This window comes from Petaurus breviceps, unplaced genomic scaffold, assembly GCF_028583685.1.
Source record: "Petaurus breviceps papuanus isolate PSGF00001 unplaced genomic scaffold, PetGlider_PUasm1.0 523, whole genome shotgun sequence".
NCBI lineage: Eukaryota > Metazoa > Chordata > Mammalia > Diprotodontia > Petauridae > Petaurus > Petaurus breviceps.
The window spans coordinates 1558317-1576970 of record NW_027186356.1 but is presented as its reverse complement, the minus strand read 5'-3'; the positions used below and the strand labels follow the sequence as shown (position 1 = coordinate 1576970).

At 49.1% G+C, this 18654-nt stretch overlaps 1 protein-coding gene across 1 annotated transcript in view; it reads right to left on the bottom strand.

Annotated features, from left to right (window-relative positions):
- The window catches only part of SBNO2 (strawberry notch homolog 2), a 232338-nt gene that overhangs the window by 19591 nt on the left and 194093 nt on the right, over nt 1-18654 (bottom strand). Inside the window, exons 12-19 of the mRNA XM_069102026.1 lie at nt 15685-15802; nt 13493-13598; nt 12824-12977; nt 10102-10278; nt 8811-8908; nt 5314-5396; nt 3472-3657; nt 2028-2203 (exon numbers count right to left, since the gene is read on the bottom strand). Coding sequence (XP_068958127.1) covers nt 2028-2203; nt 3472-3657; nt 5314-5396; nt 8811-8908; nt 10102-10278; nt 12824-12977; nt 13493-13598; nt 15685-15802 — 1098 coding nt within the window. The remainder of the gene's footprint in view (nt 1-2027; nt 2204-3471; nt 3658-5313; nt 5397-8810; nt 8909-10101; nt 10279-12823; nt 12978-13492; nt 13599-15684; nt 15803-18654) is intronic.

Sequence of the window (18654 nt, the reverse complement as noted above, 5' to 3'; positions counted from 1 at the left end):
AGAGAGAGAGAGAGAGAGAGAGAGAGAGAGAGAGAGAGAGAGAGAGACAGAGAGAGACAGAGAGAGACAGGGAAGTGCAGTGGACAGAGCACTGGACTTGGCATGGGGAAAGCCTGGATTTAAATCCCATCTCTGAAACTTACTGGCTATGGGACCTGGCCAATGCCTTCCTGTATGTGGCCCTTAGCTGTGAAATGCTGGGCTTGATGGCAAAGGGCGCCCTTCCTCTGTCTCTGATCTATGCATGCTGGGCTTCCATGTCAAGGAACATCAAGAGACTGGCTGGTCACTGGAATCACCACCCCGTATCCCCAATGCTGGCATCCCCTGAGTTACTTCTAGCCCAATTCTAAAGCTAGCGGGCTCCTTGGCCCTTGGCAGTGCTAGCCTACGACATGTGCATGAATGGATCTGTTTTATGGGGTCTTCGTCTGAATGCACACACATTTTTGCTGCACCCACATGGGTGGAGAGTGAGACCGAGCTCTTCTAAGGGGGCATCTGCTTCATTCAGGAGGCTCTGTAGATATTGCATGGGCATGTGGATTGTGCTGGACACAGGTGGCAGGCATAGGCTCAGGCTGTCTCTGTGGCCCCTCTCCAAGACAAGAGGGAAGATGCTAGCTGGCTTTATCTGGTAGAGGAAGTTCCTCAGAGAACTCCCTAAGCTGCTGAAGTCCAAGGCCAGCCAGTAATTAAATCAGCAAATGAAACAAGGGGCCTCCAAGATCCCCTCGGCCCTAAATTCTATGTTCATATAACCCCTGGCTGGTTGTCATTTCCACTTTTACTGCCGAGAGGAGGAGGCAGAGCTGCAGAGCTGCAAGGGAAGATCCATTTCTCCAGTGTGCTCATTGGGAAATCCTGCCCAGGCTTTCAACTGGGGTTCAGAGGCAGCCAGGATGCTCAGGAGGAAACACAGACACGTATCTATGGGAAGGGGCATGTGGGTCTTATTCTAAGCTCCTCTGGGCCCCCCTTCACTCCTCACAGCACACACAGGTACTTCATGCTCCTTGGGTCCTCTGCCCCTCCCCAGGCTCAAAGAAGGCCATGACTGACCAGAAGGGGCACCAGCTGGCTTCAAGGCTTGCCTAGGATCTGGGGGTCTAGACCCTAGAAGGGCTAGGGAGCCTGCTCTGCCTTGCAGGGGTCACTCTTCCTACTGCCTGACCCAAGTATCCTACTTTAGAAGTGATTTGGCAATCTGGAGGGCATTAAGGAAGCTACAGGAAGAAGGGAGGCCCAGGAGAATGGCTGGAGGAAGCTGCCTGAGGAAGGGAGGCCACGACAGGACCATACAAGTGTCTGAAAGGCTGTCACTGCCAAGAGGAGACAGCCTTGTTCTGAGGGCAGGAGGATGCCCTCACCAAGCTGCCCACATGCGGGGCAGGCTGTCTCAGGAGGTGCTGATGAGGGAACACCAGGATCCGGGATACTGGAGTAGTAACACTTTAGGTACACCATTTGTAGTCTCTGCCAAATTCAGGAAGCTCTGCCTGCTGTGGCCCTTTAACCTATCCCCTCAAAGTCCACCTGTGAGGCTCAGGCTTGGGCTCAGGGAACCCTGGATGGCTAACAAAGTTCCTGCCCAGTGACCCAGGAGCAGAATGCAGAGTTGCCTTCTCGATTCCTAAGCCAGCCATATGGAAGAGATTCAGAATGATGACTGGTCAGCCAGGTCAAGGTGGTCTTAGGAACCTGAGCTGGGGCATAACAGGTCCTCCCCTCCTGGCTAGACATAACTAGCACCTAGGGATATGGCGGCATAGCCCCCTAAGGCCTCCAGCTTTACTCACTGAGTCACTAAATGAATATCAATGGGAAAAAGTCAGCTCTGGACAGACTAACACATGTCCCTTTCTCTCAAATCATCACTAAGGCACTACTTAAAACCTCCAATAGGGGCTCTTCCCCAGGCTGGAGCCTGGCAAGGAATCCCCTAGGCAAGAGGCCTGCCACTGGCTTTGCTGGAGAGGTGGCCTATGGGTTTGGAGTGTACCAGGCCTGGCTGACAAGACACTTACCTCTGCTACGTGCTCAGGGCCTCCAAACTTATGGATGAGTTCATCCAGGGTATTTAGAGGTAGATCTCTGCCCAGTGCTCTGACTTTGGCCAAAAGGTCTTGTTTCAGTTTCTCGACTTTTTCTAGCACCCCGGGGCCGTGAATATCCCTCTGGGAACCATAATAGTGCAAAGGACCTGGAAGAGGGACATGTACAAAGCCAGAATGAGTGGGGCTGGTGGTGAGAGGTAGGGAGCCTGGAGGAGGGGAGACTCATGGGGGACCTGATCATTGTCTCCAAATATCTGAAAGGCTGTCATAATTCCTAAGATTTAGCTTTAGAAGAGTCCTAAAAGATCATCTAATCCACCCCCTTCACTTTGCAGATGAGGAAACTGAGGCAAAGAGATGTCAAGTGACTTGTCCCAAGGTCACAAAGCTAGTATTAGCATCAAAGCTGGGACTTAAAGCCTCATCTCTGACTCCATAGCCAGCGCTTTCTTCCAAGTGGTATCCCGGAGGAAGCCCCAGATGGCAGAACCAGAACTGATGGGCGGAAGCGACGGGAAGGGCAGGCTTTGGCTCATTATCAGGAAAAACATCCTCATTAGGATGCAATGGAATGGGCTACCTCCTATGGCAGCAGTCAGAGTGGGATGGCCACTCAAGGAGTAGTGGGGACTCACACTAGGGGAAGCCAGGTGTCCTCTACAATCCCTGTGACTCTGGGAAAGGGAGGCAAGTCAGGTACAGGCCCTAAAGCACTGAGGAAGGCTTCTTTCTCTTCTAGGTACACATACATGAATCATCCAACTGGATGTGGGATATCCTCTGTGAGAGCCACATGCCTGTATAAGACACCCTTCTTGCCCTTCAAGACAAGCTGGCTGGGGAGTTAAGACAGACCTCCAGCAACCACAGAGGTAAGTCATTTACCAGAAGTAAGCCGAAGAGACAAGGATTCCTGAGAGGAAATGACTGAGCTGCATCTTAAAAAGACCTGGGCAGATCCAGAAAAATGTGAAGGCTAATAATAGTACTGGCTGGCTTTTCTATAGTGTTCTATGGTTTACAAGCATTTGCTCAAAGCTTACAAGCCCAGTTGTTCTCCATGTGCACAGAACGTCTGGCCTAGGACCAGCCTAGGATAATGCCCTAACCTGCTCAGTGGGGAAAGGACCCATACCTATACCCTCCCCTTATGTGCAATGGATCAAAGACCTTTAAAGCTGAAGGGACCTTTGAGGTTACTAAGCCTAACTTCCTCAGTTTACAGAGGAGGAAAATGAGGCTGTCACAAACTCACACAGTTAGTAAGACCCAAGTTTCCAAGGCAGGTCTCTTGGCTCCAGATACCTGGGATTCAAGGGACCAATCAGAAATACTGACTAGTCACACAGGGGCCAGAAGCCCCTGCCTCTGAGCAGTCAGGACACGTCCCTCTTCCCTGTCACCAAAGCACTACCTCTGTCGTCTGAAGAGGGGTTGTCAATGATGACAACATCGTCGTCGATGAGGGACTCCGGGGAAGAGTTGAAGTCGCTATCAAGTCCGAGGTCAGAGTCTGTGCTGCTGTCATCACTGATCTTGATGACCCCTGGGAAGTCGCACGCCATCTTGGAGAGCTTGGTGGGCCGGCCTTTGGGCTTCCCTGTAGAAGGAGCATTGAGTGACGGGCTCACTAGGTGGAGGGTGGGCACTCTGGCCAGCAGGCAGGGCAGGTGCAGATGCGGACAGAGAAGTCCAGAAAGCGAAGGGTTCCCCAAATAAAAAAAATGGTCAGAGAGACCAAAGCAGTGATGGGTTCCCTCCAAAAAGAGGAACAGGAAAGAGAGAGAAAGGAAGATCTGCTCATTTGATTCTGCTACATGTGGGGTGGCCATGGCCCTCCCTGTGCCTGTCCTTGGCTCTCTCTGTGGCCCAGTGACACAGGAGGAGTGACTGCAGGCCTATTCTGGTCCCTCTGCCTCCCTGAGAGCATCTTCCCAGAGAAAGCATCCCTGGTGACAGGTGCCCCGGTTAACTTGTGATCCAGGGGATCATAGATGGAAGGCATGCTGCTTAAATATCTGTGTCAGTTTCTGGGGGAAAGTAGGCTGTTTGGGAATGTACAGTTAGGAGGCCAAACTCCCAGCCACTTCTTGATGGCTTCTGATCCCTTCCCTTGCGTATAGATAGGATCTATAGAGTTAAGGTCCAGTGGGCAGGAAATGAGCTGAAATAACACAGGTTGGGACAAGAAACCAGAATCTTACCTTGCACAGAAGCCAGGGTAAGGGGCAGGAGGGGTAGTGATAAAATAAATGGGATTGACCCCTGCTTCCTCCTGCCCCTGGCAAACAGACCAAGAACAGTCATATCTCAACTGTGGGCAGCTACTCTGAAACTGCATCCCCCTCCCCCAGGGACTCCAGCAGGGCTCCCAGACCTCTTATTTCTGGGTTCTACTTTGGGAATTCTTATCAGAACCAGGTTAGGAGCCAGGAAGGAAAATCTATTCCATTACTTGGCCCTAAGGCCTGAATGGAAGGTGCCAGTCTGACCCTCCAAAGGCGGCTCCTAGGGACCTCTAGCTATTTCCTAAAAGAGTGAACCCAGAGCTGTTGAGCAGTGAGAGCCTCTTGGGACTGTGTAAGGAGTCCTGGGGGAACAACTTTGTAAGGGAGGACATATATTTGGATGTGCAGGTTCTGGAGAGTTTGACTCACCAACAGGGCCTGTCCTCTCCTAACAAAGCAGTCACATAAGCTTAGGGTTCCTGATATTTATATTAGGAGGGTCAAGTTGAGTCCTGGAGAAGGGATGGCCAGGCCAGGGCATTGACAGTTGTCTGCCCAGGCAGGAGGAAGAAAGGGTGGAAGGAATTCTAGTCCCTCCCTCCTCTGATGGGGGCTCTCACAAGCTAGGCTCTAGCCTAGAGCCTGGCTCAGGCAGGTCCAGCCCCCTTAGGCATAGAGGGAAGGGGAAGGGGAGAGGAGGGAATGGGAGGTTGAAGGTGGAGAGACAGGTGCTTGGGCACAGAACAAAAAAGGCTTCTCTGGCAGGCGAGGGAAGGAAAGGGAAGCAGGAGGGGAAGGGGGAATCAGAAGGCAGGTAGACTCCATATCTTGGGTGAGCGCCGGAGGATGGTTTCACAAAGGAAAGTTGGCCAAAATCAAGAGGAGAAAGCAGCAGAAGCATGACAAGGGGGGGGAGCAGGGGTGAAGGGGAGGGGATGAGTCAAGAAAGGCAGAGGTGGTTGGGAGACAGCAAACAAGCCACAGTCGCTGGGCAGGAGGTCAGCGTTTGCTGGGGAACAGGGTCTTACGTTTTCTTTTAATGCCAGTTCCTTTGTCTCTCTTTCTTTTGGTTGAAGGAAAGTGCTTCTGAATTAGTGATAGAAAGACGCCTCTGAAAGAAGATGCACAGTTTATTCTCGCTGGCGGCAGCAGGGACGTCTTATTAGAAGGCAGAGACAAGCTCATCGCACCACTGCTCAGTGTGAAGGGGTGGAGTTCTGCCTCTGCAGCTCACATGCTGCCCTTTAGTGAGTCCAGACAATTGGGTGTTAGCACGCACTGCAGGACAGGGAAGTGAGCAGCTCTCTCTGCCTGGGGGCGTGGGGCAGGTGAGGGGCACATCTGTAATAGCAAAGCCCAGCCCCCAGAAGAGGGCTCGGGGCCTGCCCACCTACAGGCCAGCTGAGGGGCAACAGCTGGGGGCTTGTTCTCTGGAAGAGGGAACAGTAACTAGAGTGGGTCTGGGGCCGCTGCAGAGAGTGGCTAGTCAGGAGCCCAAGAGTCTGAGTGAGACAGAGCCCTGCTGAGAAGCAGGAGAAAGACATCAGGCTCCCCTAGCAGAGACTGTGGTGATGTCATTAGAACACAGAGAACTCCAGAGCAAATGAGATTTAAGGCGAGTGCTTGTGAGGGGCTCCATGCTTGGCAGAACACACCAGAGACCCACACGCAGACACACACACAATGGGCAGGGGTGTCTAATGAATGATAATGAGAAATATTAGTGATCACAGCTCACATTCTCAATGATCATATGCTAATTCATAAGGTGCTTTCCTCGTAACAACTTGGGAAGTTTTATAGATGTGGAAACTGAGGCTTGTCTATGGCTCCAGAGTGGGACTTGAACCTGAGGCTTTTGATGCTAAGTCTAGAATTCTCTCCACTACCTTTCACAAGCAGAAGAGAGTCCCAGGGGGTGGTTGTGGGTGAGGAGTTCCTGCTGTGTCTGTCTTTTGTGACTTCTCCTCAGGTGGTTTAGTTCTCCACTGGTCTCATGGGAGATATGCTAGAAGTGAAAGGTCTGTGCCCATCAAAGGGCAGACTCGGTGCTCTGATTTCAGGTATAGGACTGCTTGCTTTCAAAGTAACAAAGGAAGGAGGACAAAACATGGGCAGGGGCGTGGAATGGGGCACAGATGGGAACTTAGGAAGGTGGAAAGGAGACAGGGCGTTAGGGCAAACAAAAGAGCAAACCCTTCAATGTGGGATGTCTGGAGCGAAAGCCCCGGTGGGGAGATGAGAAGGCACAGGAGGACTGGGGAAAGGCAGCAGCTGAGACTTCGGCTGGGATTTTCTGCTGAGACAGGGTGGGGAGGGAGGGCTGGGAGGAAGTAGCTTTAGAGCCTCTAAGATCATTAGTGCTAGGATGGAACCAGGGAGCTAACTCTCAGAGGAAAGAGTTAAACATTTCAAGAAGCAACTGAAGCATTTTTGGCTTAAAAATGTAGGGAGACATCTCCTTTGCCTGATTCTGGGCAAGGAAGCATAGCTCTCCCTCAATGTCTACACGATGACCTGGTCACTGACCAGCGAGGTCCTGCCCCCTCCTGGCCTTGGTGTGGGCTGCCCCAAGCCTGATGTAGGGGCCTGGGAAATTTGGATCAGGGTGAGAGCCACTCCTGCCAGAAAGGCCCCTGCACTTTCACATGATATGCAGCCTGGGCCGGGCTCTCTTGGAACAAATTACTACCCACCTCCCTCCTTGAATCCACACACATTCACCCTTCTCTATGCTCTGAGCTCAGAGAGTCTGCAATGGAAACTTGGAGCAAAACTGCAATGCTGCAGCCTGGTCTGCATTCGGTGAAAAATCTGCCTGGCAGAAGGAGAGGTGGAGAACGGGCCGGCACCAGCATATGGTAAGACAAGTCAACTAGACTCAGACAGCCTCAGAAACAGGGTGCTGTGCTGTGGGAGTAGGGAGGGGAGGGAGAAGGGACTGGGAGCAATGGGATTCTGGCCTAACAAAACAGACGGACTTCACACCAAGTGGCAGCAGCTGGGAGATGCTGGCAGGGAGGGAGGCTCACCTAGAACTATGGACCACAGAATGGCAGAGCTGAGAGGAGGGAGGAGGAAGAGAAGTGGGAGAAACATGGAGCCAGGAGACCTGGGCTCCTCTGACTCAGCCACCCCCTTGCTGTGTGACCTTGGGTAAGGCATGGCTCCTCCTCTGTGGGCCCTGGTGCCCTCTCGAGGAAACCAGGCAGGACAGGGATTTGATTTCTAGCAGGGTAGTTACCAAGCAGGAGGGTGGTAGGCACTGCCAATATCAGAATGAGGGCACCATTCCTATTTAAAACGAAGGGCTAAGAAATGGGATAATTTCTAAGATCTATTCCAACTCCTGCCATTCTGCAGAATTCTAAGATTCTTCAGTTCAACCCCTCCATTTGGCAGGCAGGAACACTAAGAGCTAGCTGAGAGGTGACTTGCTCAGGGTCCCAGTGAGGCAGAAGCAGAGCAGGCCCGAGCGGCCATTCATAGTGTTGCTAGACTTCTCCACTCCGTGCCTTTATCTCTCAAGTGAGGGGCAGCATGGTGCAGTGGCAAATCCTTGTGTATGGAATCAGAGACCTGGATGTGAAAACTGGCACAAAACCTCGGCTGTATGATCCTGGACGACTCCTTTTTTCCTCTCTGGGCCTCAGTTTCCTCATCTGTAAAATGAGGGGCTGGATTCAAGCACTCAAGTCCCTCCTAGTTCTAAACTGTGATCTATATGTAGTGTTAGGCTGTAAGCTCCCTGTATCTCCAGCTCTTAGCCTAGTGCCTGGCACACAGAAGGTGTTTGGTAAATGTTTAAGTAATTTATTGACTTAACCACTTGAATTAGTGGCAGCAGATGAAAATTCTTATCCAGTCCTGTTGGTCACCACTCCTCCAATCCTCAACGTCCCACTCAGCCCTGAGGCCACAAGGCTCTGGGAGCCTCTTGGCTTTGGGAAAAGGGATTCTGGTTGCAATGGGTACACTGGTGAAGTCACATGCAGCTCCCAGATGGAGGCTGGGGGAGGGGGACACACTGAGACACGCCATTTACAGATATTTCTGGTGGCCAGGGAATCTTTCTATCTGATCCGTTCCACACAGGCTCCCCTGAGATGACAGCCTGCTTTCCAGCCAAAGAGCAAGAATCCATGGCCGCTTTGATACTGGGGGTGTAACCTGGAAGGCCATACCCATGTGTGTGGAGGAAGACCCACCCAGCCCCTTGACTTGAGGTCAGCTTAGTTACCAACATTCACCGGGGTGGTTAAAACCCGAACATGGCTCCCAAATAGCATGAATTTAACTCAGTGATTAGCTCCCATGTTGTACATTAATGTGCATTCTGTGTCTATCAGAGGCATAAGCCTCAGAGAACAGCAGCTCCCCAAGCCTGGGGACTGTCAAGGAAATGCTCTGGCTCCCGCTCCCGCCCCCCTTGCTTATGCAGTTCTCCCCAGTCTGGGGGAACTGTCTCCTGAGCTCCTGCCTTCTCCTCCTCCTCCCTCTTCAGTGCCCAAGAGCTCCTACTCACTCTGCGGCAGAGACAAAGCAGTTCAAGTGCCCATCGTTTTCATCCAGGACCTCCCGGGTGCGAGCTTCTCCTGTAGACTGGAGCCCGATGACTACACACTGTGTGGGGAGGGAAGGGAGTGTGTGAGCTAGTTGGTACGGAACGTCAGGGCATTCCTGGCCAGGCTGTACTGGGACTGGAGGCCCCTACAGAACTGCTAACAAGCCGTCATCCAAGCTCTGTGTAGAGACGGCCGCTTCAGTGTTCACACTGAATATAATGATAACATGATGACAACTAACAATGTATGGTCCTTGGGTTTACCCAGCACTCTCCTCTTAATGAACTTCAGAGAAGTGAGAGAACTATCATGCTCATTTTACAGGCGAGGAAGCTGAGGTCAACACAGGCTACAGTGACTGAGCCAGTGTTCACAGGCAGCAGAGTGGAGGAACTCAGGGGCACCAAGGCCTCCTCCTGACCCCAAGCCTGCACAGAGGGCAGGTCTCCTAACACAGAGACACTGAGGCCCTCCTGCTGCCTCTCATTTATACGGTGAGATGATGCCGAGGCATCCAACAGCTCTGCAGCCTCTAGCACAGGACATCTAAGCAGATGGGGTACTCGCTCCTTCCTTCCTCACCATGGTTGACAAGCCCCTGAGACTGGCGGGCCACCCTGGCAGGGCACAGGCTTGGGGTGGGGTATCCTACACCAGGGTGGAAATACTCAATAGAGCTAAGAAGTTTGGTCATCAGAAGAGGTTATTCCCCAATTACAGGCTTATGAGGAAACCCACTAAAGATCTAAGGGCTCTTGCGTATATGTAATTTTCTCCTTATTTACTCAGTAAAACTGCTTTTAATGCCCCTCAGAGTCTCTCAGACTCTGAAGGGAAGGAGGGTTTTTCACCCTTTGCTCAGGCCAGGAGCCTAGATGCCCCAGAGTGGAATGGGAAGCAGGAGAGCGTGAGCTGGCTGGACCAATGGAGATGGACTCACGCCTATTCTAGAGGATGCAGACCTCCCAGAGGTTTGTCCCGGGGCTCAGGTGGGTGCCACCTCCACCTCTCCAGGGCTATTTCTTTAAAAAGGCCTCTCCGTACCAGGGTGTGAGGGGACAGAATGCAATATTTATAGACAGAAAACCTGGGTGCGAACTCCTGAACTTTGCTATTTATCACTTATGAGATCATGGGGATTTTCTACCTGTTTGGGCCTGTTTTCCTATCAATGAAAAAAATCAAGGTAGGTTAGCCTGGGAGATGTCTATGGTTCCTTTCAGTTCTAACCTCAGGGATCTGTGACCATACCTTGCCCTTTGCCAGCTCCTCTGTTGCAAGCTCGACCAAGCGACGGACTTTGGCGGCGATGCAGAGATATTTGAAGAAGCGCTGATGGGCGGACCAGAACTGACCCCAGAGGGACTTGCGTGACTCCAGGCCAATCCACTCTGCTGCCCGCTGGAACACCACTAATGCCTCTGCCCACTGCAATGGCAGAGACGGAAGGTGATTTAAGCAGGAATTTCTGAGTGGCTCCTCACTGCTACCAAACAAAGCCTCAGTCCCTTACTCTGCCACTCAGGGCATGCTACAATTTGGCACCGACTTGTTTTGGCGGCCTGTCTTATTGTCACTTCATTTACTCCCAGCACAATTAGACAACTAGTTGTTTGCTCACCTCCTCTGTGCTTCTGGACATGCTGCCTCTTCCTTTCCCCCCTCCATATCTGGAATTGTTTTTCCAGTTCCACCCCCCCTCCCTGATCTGATGAACTCAATTCAACAGACATTTGGTAAGCACCTACCTAAAAAACCTAGCGGGAGGAACTGCAGGCTAGGAAGAACGACTGAAAAATTAAGGCAGAGGAACTATCTTTGAATTCCAGCTTCTGGAACCTTCCAGGTCCTTCCCTGATCACCTGATCTTTCCTTCTGTCCACCTCCCTTTTTGGATTTCTCCTTTATACTTAATAACACAGGCTTCTGTGAAAGTCTGTGAGCTCCGTCAAGTGCAGGAACCAGGTCTGACACTAACCTTTCCGCCCCTAGCACATGGGCCCTGAATAAACAGGATCTAAATGTTTTTAACTGCTGCAGAGAAATATATCCCAGAAGGTCAGGGCAACCCAGTGGGTAAGGTGGTAGGACTCTGGGCCACCCAAATAAACAGGGAAAATCAGATTTCATTAGAGGATTGAACAGCAAATAAAGCAACCAGCAGAAGATTAAGGGAAGGGTTTCCCTTTTGTGCCAAGGTGAGGAAAGCAGGGTGAAGTCTGGGTGCACCAAGGAGGGATGCAGAAGAAGAAAGGCTAGCAAGGCTACTGCTTCAGAGGAAATCAGTATCAGTCGTTTTTTGGGAATAAGGAAAACTTTCTGGAGATGGCTTGGGGTTTGGAGATATTAAGAGACTTGCTACTTAAATGCCTTCTATCTCCACGATATTCATTCACTTGTGTCCAAACTAATTTTAAGTCAGAGAAATACATATATTCTTCTTTTTCTTTTCTGGAAGGGGAAGGCAAGACAATTAGAGTTAAGTGACTTGCTCAAGGTCACACAGCTAGTAAGTGTTAAGTGTCTGAGGCTGGATTTGAACTCAGGTCCTCCTGACTCCAGGGCCTGTGCTCTATTCACTGCACCACGTAGCTGCCCCTCTTCTTTTTCATAGAAAAAAAAAATCCCAACAATTCAGATGCCACAAAGAATTTTCACTCTCCATGCAACTCAAAGAGGGTCTGTCTGTTGGGTGCTGAATTTCTTAGCTGTCTGAAGGTTAAAAATGTTTTGGTGTGAGAGCAGACAAGTCACACACACAGACACAGACACAGACACAGACACACACGCCTACCCTGACCAACTTCTTTTCTAGTCATGAGCTTCTCAGTGAGGGCAAGACAGAAGCTTTCTCCACACGCTGTTCCCATTTAACTAGGCCCGTTCTCATTACCTAGGTCAATGTGGCCGAAGCAATCCCTGTATTAGTAAAACTGGGAAAGGAAACACTTCTTGGCTACCTCACACAATGAACCTGCGGATGCTGCAGCATGGTGCTGGATAGTGGACGTGGGGTAAGAAGGCAGCTTTCAAACTCTCCTTCTGCCTCTTACAACATTACAACCTTAAGCAAGTCAGTGCAACTCTGTGGGCCTCAAGGTGCTTATCGACAAATAAAGGGGTTAGTCTAGTTGGCCTTCCTGGCTCTGACCATGTCAGCTATGTGGAAGGTGGACTCTACCTGCACTGGGTAATCGTGGGCAAGTCCCAGGTTCTCAGTCTGTAAAAAGCAGATAATTCCCCAATGGATATAGCACCTTATAAATCTGTGAAGGCCTAAGGGAACAGGAGTGACTGTTATCTCAGCCTCTGACACCTCATCATGGCGGAGGAGACTCTGAGCAAGGCCAAACGAGTACAGAAGCTTCCGGAACGCCCTTGCAGATTGGAAAGGTTTCCAGGACCTTGGAGCTGGTAACAAAGGGAGTGGTTGTCTCCTGAGGACCAGCATTTCCAGAGGTGGTCACCAGGAAGGCTGCAGACCATGAAGTTTCCAGTTACGGCTCCTATAGCCTGCCTCACTCAGTTAGGCCTGGAGAGGCTGCAATCTACGCTGGCAGAGGGAACGGATATTCCTAATAACACTGTGGAACCTGACAAGACAATTGTTCTCTTAGTAGCTGGCTAGCTCCATGCTCTACTCTTTGGAACCCCAAGTGCTTGTCATAATAGAGTGGCCCTAGTCTAAAAAACCTGGGTTGTTCCTATTTAGCTATGGAATGAATATTTTGAAATGACTCTCTAATTAGAATTTGCTTCAACTAATCCTAAAATAAGTTTGCATACCCTGAGCAAGAACCCACTGACAACAGAAAGTGTGAGCCCAAGGGGGTCTGCACAGCCTCTCACAGCAGCCACTGTCCAGCCATCTGCCAAAGTGCATGGCCAGTGCTGGGCTGCTTCTGGGCCATCTCTTCACTACCAGCAGAGGCCACAGGGGGACATTCAGAGAGGGGCCCCCGCCGAGGCTCACCAGCTGGGCTGCTCTGTTGTAGACACACTCATATGACGGGTCGAGAGGGATCTCTTCTATCCTGAAGGTGACTCCGGAGAAGCTGAGCTGCCGGGCAATGTACATGCCACTCACTTTCATGTCCATCGCCACGATTTCCATGGCACCAACACCCCTGACAAGGCAGAGGGGGAAGAGAGTTGTAATCACTTCTAAAGTCTGGGGCCTGTCTCAAGAGAACAGCCCTAGGAAAGCTTGCTGCTTTTGGTTAATGGCTGGGCACCCTTGCATCCCTACTGCTAATGGATACCACAGGGCACTAGCTTCTCCTCTTTGGGAACTCTCAAATCATGACTCCATGTTCCTGTGTTCTAAAGTGAGCATGCAGGTCCAATGCTCTAAGTACTAAGACTCCTCCTGCCCAGCCTCTGATGGTACAGCCTAAGGGCCCTTTAAAGGTCAGACTTCCCACACTGTGACTGAGAACGTTAACCAGGTAACTGAGATGGTTTTCGCAGTACTGACACAAATGGCTAAACCAAGACCTGCAGGTTTTCCTGATCCTCCATTAGCAGCACAATAGAGAAACCCCATGCCTAAGAGGGTTAATTCTTTTCATCTTCTCCAGTAAAAATGAATGCTATGCTCCTGGTAGTAGGGAAAATGAAGTGGAGGCCACATGCTTCTTACCGCTTTTCAATGGCATGGAGGAACTCTTCAAAGGATCTGAAGGGGGTTCCTTTTCCCCAGATCCCCAGGCGGCTCATGTAAATCATATTTTTTGGCTCAGAGGCACCTATGGAGTCAGAAAGCTTCTGTCAGTGAACAGCCTTTCCATACATCCCAGCAAGAAGACTGGGGAGTAGACTAACAACTTTAGATGGGCCAGGGACTTGGGCAAAATTTCTGGGATCCTGACGACCTCACAAAAACAACCCCGAAGCACTTTTCAAACATCAAGTGATAATAAGAGAGTGAGAAAAAAGGGAGAAGTTTTCAGTACAACTGTTGATTTAAGAAGACAGATGTCCAAAAGGCTACAGCCATTTTTCTTGTATGGACATTTCTGGGGGGCAAAATCTCCCTTTCAGGGAGTACAGGCTGTGTGAAAGACTCCAGAGTATCACCAAGTGAGGGTAGGAATCTTACACGGGCAAAACAGATGGCAAAGACAGGCACCTAGACAAAGAGGGGCTTGGGAAGAAGTTGTTTCTGATTCAACCATAAGGGACAACCTCCCAGTGACTAGTGCTGTCCAATGGACTTTTCTGAAATGGAAGGCATTCCCAAACAGAGTCTAGTAGAACCTGGGTAACTTTTTGCTACCAATGAGAGGTTCATGGATGGCTTCAGAGATTCTTATTGAAGTCTTAATTGCTACTGGGTCACCTGGGCAAGTTATCTCACCTTCCCAGGACTCAATTTCCTCAACTGTGTCAAGGATGGGCTGAGTTTGATTATCTGGGCTCCCTTTCAGCTCTAATGACCATTATATTAACTACTTAGGGCCATCATCAATGGGAATGCAGAAACAGCCTTCTTGGCTCACTTGCACATTTTCATCACCAGGGGGCACTGGTGCCTGGCTCTTTCTGGCAATCAATTGCAAATGAAATTCTACAATTCTCACTGCTGTGCTGACATGACATTTTATCCATCTGAGAATTCATTTGTTGTAGAGGTGAAACTCACAGTAGAAAAAAAATTGCAAAAAAAAAAAAAACCCTGCAAACACGTGAGTGGCATTCAATGATCTCCCTGCTTCTGCTCTTACTTGTCACAGCCACATGTGGCCCAAGAGAAGACACCTGGGTCAACAGATCTAGACTCAAGTGCCTGCTCAAAGACAGCCTGCTCCTTGTGTGGCCTTGGGCAAACTGCTTCCCAGTCCCTCTGCCTCAGTCTCCCATCTGCACAATGAGGCTGGACTACATCAGGGATCCTTAGCCTTTCTTCGTTTCATGGACCCCCTTCACAATCTGGTGCATAATTGAAGGAAGTACTAAATTTCAGTTTGAGGTCAGGGAAAATAAAGATAAATTTTTATTTTCCCATATAAGTTCATGAACCTTCTGAAACCTGTCAAAAAAACCCCACACTAGATCATCACTACTATAACTTTTAGTGGTGAGATTTGGGGTTCAGATGGGGTCCAAGGAAATAGTTCTGCTGAAAAAGAAATTAGCTCCATCAGAAACAAGCCAGTTTCCTCAGCTGGAAAAGGAGGCTCCCAAATGCTCCACCTCCCTTCTTGGGGCTCCTATGAGGATACAATGAGACAATGTATAGGAGAAGCTTTAGAAATCATCAAGACCATGAAAGGTCAATGGTATCATCCATGCCATCACATCTCAGCTTTACCAAGATGGCCCAAGCTTCAGGCACAGTTATCTCATGCTGATGAGGCTTATGCTATGGACGTGGTGAGGGATTCCTTGTAGGACTTCAGCACCATTTTCACGAGGTGTAGAGATCTCTACCACACTGGTTGATAGGTGAGGGCTTCTTTTTGTCTCTGTGTTGGTGGAGAGACTAGCCATGTTCATGAAAATCAAGGTAGACTATGAGAGTGGCAAGTGATCTGATGGATAAATTAGTTCAGACGAGGAGACAAAGGCCCAGAAAGGGCAATGACTTAACCCAGGATCACAGAGCAAGGAAGCAGAAGAGCCAGGACTCACCCCCAGTGTTTACTACCCCCATTCCAGTGCTCTTGGAATTGAACTGTATTGACTGAATACTAGAGATACTAGTGTGGCATTCAGTATCACTAATGCTTCTATTCCTTTTCCCCATAAACTAAGAAAATAGCCAAGCTGTCGTCCCCCCCAGGCCAAAAGTGTCAGGTGCCCACCTCCAGGCCCTGGTCTGGCTGTCCTTACCTGTGGCACTGGCATAGACAACCCTGGCAAGGGGCATCTTGTTCTGAAGGTCCAATACTGCTTTGCCCATTTTGGTAGAGCTGGCATTTTTGGCTTTGTGGCATTCGTCGAAAATTATCTGGTGGAGCTGAGTCAAGGAGGCTATCTATGGGCAAAAGTTGAAAGTCTTTCATTTATCCAAATGTTAAGCACTGAGGAGCCATGAGGCCTGTGCTTTGAGCTGGAAGAGAAGCAAAGCTGACTGCACCATCCCTCCTGGCCTGCAAGGAGCTGAAGTCTAGGAAGTGGGAGCAAAGACATGAAAAGAAGGGAAAATACAGGAAGGAGTCATAGCCCTGGATGGAGGGGTACAGAAGTTTCTTGTTTTGGCTTTTCAGCTATCATTTGTGGTCTGTCCTTTCCAGTCCTAGGATGATTCTCCTCTGCAGAGAAAACAAGTCAAGTTCAAAGAGTTGGGCAGCTGTTTTTTCTTGTCTATTCTCATAATCCTATCTAATTCTCCCTTTCCCTGAATAATGCTAAAAAATAAAAACCAATCCAAACCAGAACAGCACCCCCTAGGCCTTGGGTTCCATTAGCAGCCCAAGTTCGCCCTGATCATTCTTATCTCATCTTGAATGTTCTTCCTGGCCCTAGCCCTGGCTTCTAAATTTTCACATCTTCCTATGAGACTTGCCTTCCCCTTCTGCCCAGGAGCAGTCATGTCACTCCTGCTCAAAATCTAGTAATGGCTTCCTCTGACTGATCTTTCTAGCTGTCTATAACTGCTCCCCAGAAATGGTCTCCAGTTTTCCTACCTTCACACCTTTGCTTAACCTGCTCCTTGTGCCTGGTCCACCTGTTAAATCCTATTTATACTTTAAAACCCAACTCATATGCCATCTCCTGCCTCCTCTGTAAGCCCCTCAATCTGTACTCCCTTTGTCATGAGACCTTGCTATATAGCATTTTTCTTACACAAATTTTATGTACTTATATATTACTGAGTATTATATTTATTTATGTATCTATATATTCCTCAGCTAGCCTCTGATGGATGGGGAGAGTGCTGTCCCTAAATATCCCATCCCTGCTCATGCTGAGCAAATGCCCTACTAAAATCAAATTAGGTGGAAACGGATGGTTGAACTAAATGGTACAGGACATGGAATGCTGGGAGAAACACTTCACCTGAGACAATGGGGACTCACTGAAGGTGCTGGAACGCCAAGTGGAGTGATCTGATCAGGGCTGGGAGGCAGAAAACTTAATTTGGCACAGCATGCAGGGTGGACCCGAGAGGGGAGAAGACAGGAGTAGGAAGGTGACAGCAATGAGAATGAGAATAAGGTGACATAAATGAAAAATGGAATGAACAGAACTTGATTTCCACATGGACCCATAAGGAAGAGGGAGGAGTCCTACAGATGACTGTGAGGTTACAGACATGGTGGGCTGAGAGAAAAACCTCAAACTATAAAGTCTTTTGGCTTCAAGGAATTTGACCACTGACCACTAGACTCCACACAAATGCACCTGGAGAGGAAATGTGGTGTGCGAGAGAAGTCATGTCTCAATTACAGAAAACCATGATGGTACTTTCTGCTGCAGATGGGAAGCTGAGATAGGAGGGGGAGCTTTGGGCTCTGGCTGAGCTTACTGCTGTCAGACTAATGAATCACCCCATAAAAGGCTATTTATAGCAGGTGCCTCCTCCATGGAGCTGCTATACCAAGCAGTCACATGCAGGTGATCATCCAGGAAGCAGACTCATAGGTGAGCGATGGGAGAGCCTCCCTGCAGATTGTTTTTCCCAACTTCATTTGGCCTTTGCCAAGAGGGTGCTAGGTGGCCCTCTCAAGGCGGAAGGTCTTTTCCCAAAGCATTTCCATAGAGGACGTGAGTCCTCTTATGAAAAGTAAGCCAGGTCGTTGGTGGAGTTGTGAACTGAACCAACGATTTTGGAGAGCAATTTGAAACTATGGCCAAAGGGGTATAAAACCACATAACCTTTGATCTAGAAATACCACTTCCAAGTCTGTATCCCAATGAGATCATAAAAAAGGGAAAAGGACCCACATGCATAAAAATATTTATAGCAGCTCTTTTTGTGGTAGCAAAGAACTGGAAATTCAGGGGATGCCCATCAATTGGGGATGGCTAAACAAGTTGTGCTATATGAATGTAATGGAATACTATTGAGCTATAAGAAATGAGGAGCAGGCAGACTTCAGGAAAAACCTGGAAAGGCTTACATGAGCTGATGCTGAGTGAAGTGAGCAGAACCAGGAGAACATGGTACACAGTAATAGCAACACTGTGTGATGATCAACTAAGACAGACTCAGCTCTTCCCAGCAATATAATGATCTAAGACAATTCCAAAAGACTCATGATAGAAAATGCCGTCCACATCCAGAGGAAGAACTATGGAGTCTGAATGCAGACAGAAGCAGACTATTTTCACTTTTTCCCCCCCTTTCTCATGGTTTTTCCCTTTTGTTCTGATTCTTCTTTCATAGTATGACTAATGTGGAAATATGTGTAACATGATTACACATGTATAACCTATAATGGATTACTTGCTATCTTGGGAAGGGCAGAGGTAGAATAATTTGGAACTCAAAACCTTATAAAAATGAATGGCGACAACTATTTTACATGTAATTAGGAAAAATAAAATACTATTAAGTGGAGGACCGGAAGGGGAACAGAAGGGGAAAGGGAAGGGGAGGGGAGAGGAGGGGAGGGGAGGGAAGGGAGCCAGACATATAACCTTCAAAGTCATATAAATAGGAGATAGGAGTCAGAATGCAAACCCAGGTCCTCAGACTCCAACTCCAATTCTCCTTCTGATATACCACAGTGTCTACTTGTTCACTACAAATGAGTGAATAAAACTTAACATTTCCTCAGCAAAAGAAGATAGAGATTAGCAGGAGACCAGACAACTTTCTACATATTCTGCATAGTCTATTCTCTTTTTTTATAA